The sequence below is a fragment of the Ictidomys tridecemlineatus genome, chromosome X, assembly GCF_052094955.1.
Source record: "Ictidomys tridecemlineatus isolate mIctTri1 chromosome X, mIctTri1.hap1, whole genome shotgun sequence".
Classification (NCBI taxonomy): domain Eukaryota; kingdom Metazoa; phylum Chordata; class Mammalia; order Rodentia; family Sciuridae; genus Ictidomys; species Ictidomys tridecemlineatus.
Genome location: NC_135493.1, coordinates 2767795 through 2773464, shown reverse-complemented (window position 1 = coordinate 2773464; position 5670 = coordinate 2767795). Strand labels below are relative to the sequence as shown.

General features: G+C 39.1%; 1 protein-coding gene across 1 annotated transcript; it reads right to left on the bottom strand.

Annotated features, from left to right (window-relative positions):
• Positions 1-440: 440 nt before the first annotated feature.
• On the bottom strand, positions 441-5583 carry Cetn2 (centrin 2). The gene is made up of 5 exons (XM_005338503.4): positions 5433-5583; positions 4286-4444; positions 3855-3983; positions 1476-1613; positions 441-1038 (listed from the first exon to the last, which is right to left on the bottom strand). Exons 1-5 carry the CDS (start codon positions 5532-5534, stop codon positions 949-951), a joined length of 618 nt encoding a protein of 205 aa, XP_005338560.2. The 5' UTR covers positions 5535-5583; the 3' UTR covers positions 441-948.
• Between the last annotated feature and the right edge of the window lie 87 nt (positions 5584-5670).

Below are 5670 nucleotides of genomic sequence, written 5' to 3'. Positions count from 1 at the left end.
GATGCTTCTCTTGCAAATAATACTACATAGGACCAGGGGAGCAGCTAGACAAAGTCCTTTTCCTTTCCAACACAACTCCAAGAGTCTATGAGACACTGTAAGCAAAGGAATTCACCAGTGTGACCTGTTGTTGGTATAGCCTGGCTCTCCCCATTTTATCAAAGCACAAATTACCCATGAGATTCCTTTTTGGCTTTATATTTTGCTAAAACTATTTTAGGGCATCATAAGACTTAGATGAAATGGAAATTTTACTATTTTTGCAAACCCACAGATTCTCAAAGCAAGAAACATTTAAGTCAGAAAAGCAGCAAAACATTATTTCATTTCCTGTCCATAGGCTGGTAAGGAGTTTTCTCTGTATCATGCTACCTTCAACACATGTGTCTAGATGAATTTGCAAATCAAGGGTAAAGCACTCATCCTTAGAGAACAAAAGCTCAAATTAAGAAAGGTTTTATTTTTCCTGACAAAATAAATAGCATTAACACACATACAAATGCCAGAGAAAGAGTTCACTGGATTTTATAAAAGAGAAAACCACATACAGGTTTCAACTAGCAATCAGAACCACTGCAGAATGACCACTGCTTGTGGTGACATAAGTACAACATGTGCTTGTCTAAGAAGTTGTTTTGTGTTTGTATCTATGTGGAAATGCATGACAAAAGTGAAGCAATGCAATGTGAAATGGCAGGTAGTCAAACTTTAAGCCCCTTTTCTCCACTCTAATGTGCTCTCATTCTGCTTTTGAGAATTAAATTGGTAGGTCATTTTACAAAGAACTTTAATATCAAAGACTTCTTCCAAAAATCTAAAATAGACTCAAGGTCATGAGGAAAGTTATTCAGGATAGTGGGGGGTTGTGTTCTCAAAAGCCAGATTTCACACAATGGCAGGCACTAAATCTAGTCACGTGTGCTTGCAGTAGAACAGAAGACACTGAAGTTAATAGAGGCTGGTCTTTTTCATGATGCGCAGGAACTCCTGCTCATTGACCTCTCCATCTCCATCTCGATCAGCTTCATCAATCATTTCCTGCATGACAGTAAGGATTCAGGTTAGATTAATTAATAAACTAAAAGGTGATTAAGTAATGGGCTTTTAAAAATGTTATGTGAAAGCATGACTGTAGTTTACCTAAGCAGATATGATAGATGAGAAATACTTAAAATTATTCCTAATAAATTATTTGAAAATCAAGTCACATATTGTCATACATATCAATTGGAGGGGACCTTGAAGAATACCTTAACTAGACCTAAAAAGTAAATTCAATTGCACATATGTGTTTTTCTGGAAGCAGGGTTCATAAGGTGTGTTGCATTCACAAAGGAGAATTAAGTTGTCAGTAGAGGGACAAGAAGACACTAGCTTTCCTTCAAAGATGTGCTCCCACCAAAGAAAATGCAACTCAGAAAAGCTAGAGGGCTCAAAGGGAGGAATTCTTAGTTCTACACTCAGGTATTACAGACCTGTAGCTCCTCATCAGTCAGGTTCTCACCCAACTCTTTGGCCACGCGCTTCAGATTCTTGAATGATATCTTTCCAGTTTCATCATCATCAAAGAGCTTGAAAGCTTTCAGGATTTCTTCTTTGGTATCTTTCTCAGACTTAACAAGTAGAACAGAAAATGTATGAGTAAGAAATTACCACTTCTGGTCATGTCCTGCAGCTCCACTGCTGCCCACTCACCTTGTCTTTTCCAACAGCATAACATGAGTCTAGATATGGGGGAATAGGAAGCTAGGCAAGCCATGTTCTCCAATCTGAGGTGACACTGCCTCCTAATCTATTGCCCTATCCCATATCTAGTTCATAAGTGCTTCAGAATTCAGTGGAAAGAGCTGTCTGCTTGATGCAATAAGCCAAGAGTCTTTGAGGAATAGACATGAGGACTTGTTTTAGGGGCCTAAAGTACTGTTACCATAGGTAGAAGCTGTAGGCTTCTGCAGCAAACCAAGGCCAGGCTTTTTAACGTGCAGCACCAAGTAACACTAGAAATCTACAGCAGCTGCCACTAATTGTCTCTTGTTCAGAACTTTCCCCAATTCTGAAGCCAAGGAGGAACTTATAAGAGAACTAGCTTGTTGGATTCATTCCTTAACCCCTCCACCCTCCTCTCCCCACTTTGAGAGGTCTCAATGATAGCCTTCATGACATAGGTCCTAGGTTGCAGGGGATCAAATATAAGCCAGGATAGAAAAAGAGGACAAATTTAATAAAATTATTAAAAAACCTAAAGGTTAAAAAGGAAATATAGGGGCAGAGGCTGTAGCTCAGTGGTGGAACATTTATCTTGCACATACGAGGCACTGGGTTCAATCCTAAGCACCACATAAAAATAAATGAATAAAATAAAGATATTGTGTCCATCTACAACTAAAAATATTTTTTTTAAAAAAAAGAAAATATAGGGCTGGGGATGTGGCTCAGTAGTAGAGCACTTGCCTAGCATGTGTGAGGCACTGGGTTCAACCTTCAGCACTGCATATAAATAAATAAAATAAAGATCCATTGACAATAAAAAAATTATTAAAAATATAAAAGATTATACCTAAAAGGTTATTTGTATAAACTAAGGAGATACAGGATTCATTTTTAAATTAAAGGAGCAGTGGGTAGAGTTAAAATTAGGGAAAATACACTGCTGAGGTGGAAGAAGAAGAATCCTCTTGGTGGAGGGAACAGGCAGGGAAGAAAGAGAGGTTATTCTACTCATTATATTACAGAGTTATTAAAGTCCAAATATTTCAAAAGGTACCTGCTAACAGCTATAAATGGAGAGAGCCCCTAATAAGAGCAATCTGGGAACCCACTTTGAATGTGGGAGAGCTTTACTAGGTGGCTACAAAATGTTGAGTCTTCTGATCTCCTATATTAGTCCACAAAGAAAAATGTAGGCATGACTAGATTATTTCAAAGAAACAAAATTGGCAGAGAAAGAGATAAGACCTGCGCCCTTGGAAATACACTAGGATAATAGGGCGTAACCTATATACAGGCAAACAGAGAGAAGATGAGCCACACTAAGGAGCCAGGTGGTCAATGAAAGAACAAGGCCTTAGATGTTGGCCCAGTGAGAATAGCTTATGTTCTCTTGACCCTTTGGATCATTTAAAAGGGTGACACCTGAGAAACTAGAGAATGGATGAGTGCAACCTTAGATGTGCTGGTAAAACATATCCTCACCGCAGCAGAAAGCACAGGTGCTGAAGTAAGTACCCTTAGCCTGAATTGCCCTGAATAAAAACTAGAGAGAAGGGTTCTGAACGTTAAAGTACATGGGTTTTGTTTCGTTAAAATGATAAGTATTTAAAATTGTTGGGGCTTATAGGTTTTCTTCTTGTCATTATCCCATCAGCTAAAGAAGGATAATTGCCAAAAAATGAAAGCAGCTGAACTTCTACTACTTTACAGAGGGTAAAATGATTTCTTAACTTTGTGACATTGAAAAAAGCCAAGTAAACAGACATATGAAAAATTGTGGTATACAAGTGTAATAAGAATTGTAATGCAAAAAAACCCCACAAATTTATGTATAAAGACATGAATTGGCATGAACATATTTATATACAAAGATATGAAAAATTGTGCTTTATGTGTAATAAGAATTGTAATGTGTTCCATAATCATGTATTTTAAAAAATAAAATCGATTAAATTTTAAAAAAAAGAAAAAAAACAAGTAAAACTCAAGCATCCAACTTCTCAGTTGAAAATACTATCATTTATTAGGCAAACTCTCCAGATTTTACTGACTTTTCTTCAGTTTAAAAAGTACATGTTTAAATGTACATTTAAATGCATCTGCCATTATGGTGGACAACATGCTAATTATCTTAGTTAACTTACCATTTTCTGAGTCATCACAGTCAAAAAGTCACTGAAATTCATTTTTCCTGTCCCTTCTTTGTCAATTTCACTTATCATTTTCTTGATTTCTTCTTTCTTAGGTTCAAAGCCCAGGGCTCTCATTGCCACCTATAATTAAAACAGGATTATCTCAATAAGCACATGGAAGTCAAGCAGAGGCAAAAATAACTGCTACAATAATATTAAAGTGATTGAAGAACACATTAACGTAGATCTAATATTTGCAATCTGATATTTGCAATCACCTTTACTGAATAACACTTGAGGTAAGTAAAAGCAGGAAAAAAAAAAAACACAGTACATCCTCCCATTAATTTCTGCAGGGAGAAGAGGGTACAAAGGATCGTGTAGTGAGAAGAAAAAGACAAAGAAGAGGAAAGCCAGTAGAGTAGAAAAAATGTAGAGCTTGCCTTTAGTTCCTTAATATCTATGGTCCCAGTTCCATCAGCATCAAAGAGATCAAAAGCTTCCCGAATTTCTTGCTTCTGCTCTTCAGTAAGCTCTGGCTTAGGACTCATCCTTTTTCGCTGGGCACTTGATGCCATATTTGCCTTCTTAAAATTGGAGGCCTTTAAACATTATACAAACACACGAGCATGATACAGTACCTATTTTGTGTAGTTACAGACACCCATGTATATTTTTAAAATATTTTATACCAATTTTAAAGCTCTGCTTAACAAAAAGAGGAAGTTTTACTGGAAAGAACAATGAATCTATTCATGAACCTCTACCCCCCTCTTTCTTTCGTGTTTTTTTTTTTTGAGACCTCTTTTCTCCATATTATACACAATGGTGGGATTCATTGTTACAAATTTGTACTTGCACACAATATAACAATATAATTTCATCTGTATCTTCTCCCATCCCCTCTGTTTTGTTTACTAGTGTAGTTAGAAGCAAAGAGATACCTTGATCTTAAAAATCATCCAGAAAAACAGCTAGCCAAGGAATTGACTGTGAACAAATAGAAATGCTCAACTCTCTCTGCTTTTCGTGATGCACCCACTTACAGTACTGGTTCCCAAGAAGACTCTGAATTTTCCAATTACTTCTAAATTTTCCCAAATATTATTAAGATATGTATTCTGTCAATATCATGCCACAAAACCCAATCCATTCAGCACCTTCATTCCTCTTCCAAGAAGCTGGAAGCACCTCCTGAGTGCCCCATATTTAAATTGCAAAATACGGATTAACAATCAGAACAATACACCACCTGGCCAGTTCTATGGAAAAACTTTAACTGAAGCCAGGGTCTGAAAGGAGTTGGGGCTTCTTTGCATATGGAGGGTCACCGAGAGAAAGGTCAGAGGAGCCCAAGGGCCGTGTAGAGGCCAGCTGTGGGTGGAGGGGGGTTGGGGACAATAGCTAAGCGCAGGCCCAGAGGGGCGGCGGGCGGCTCCAGTCTCTACCCTACTCTTCCGGGATAGAGCTCAAAAGAAGAACGGTTGCGCCAAAGCCAAGCAAGGCGCAGGAGAGGCGGCTTGGCGGGACCAGGGCCTGGGAAGGGCTCAGTGTGGGGACGCGCGGAGTGGCCGCGCGGCCAGTACTCACCATTGCAAAAGAACTCCACTGTTGGTTGTTACAGCAACGGCGTACACACAGATTAGGTGCCCGCTGTTCCCACTGTCCCGCGCGCGCGCCCCGGGTTCCCATTGGCCTAGGGCCGGAGTAGGTGGGGCTAACCCGGCAAGGCCCGGGTTCAGGGCAAGGGGCGGTGCGCTGACGACTAAGACTTATCCTCATTGGGCAAGATCACATTGCAAACGTCCATTGGCTGATCCTATGCCGA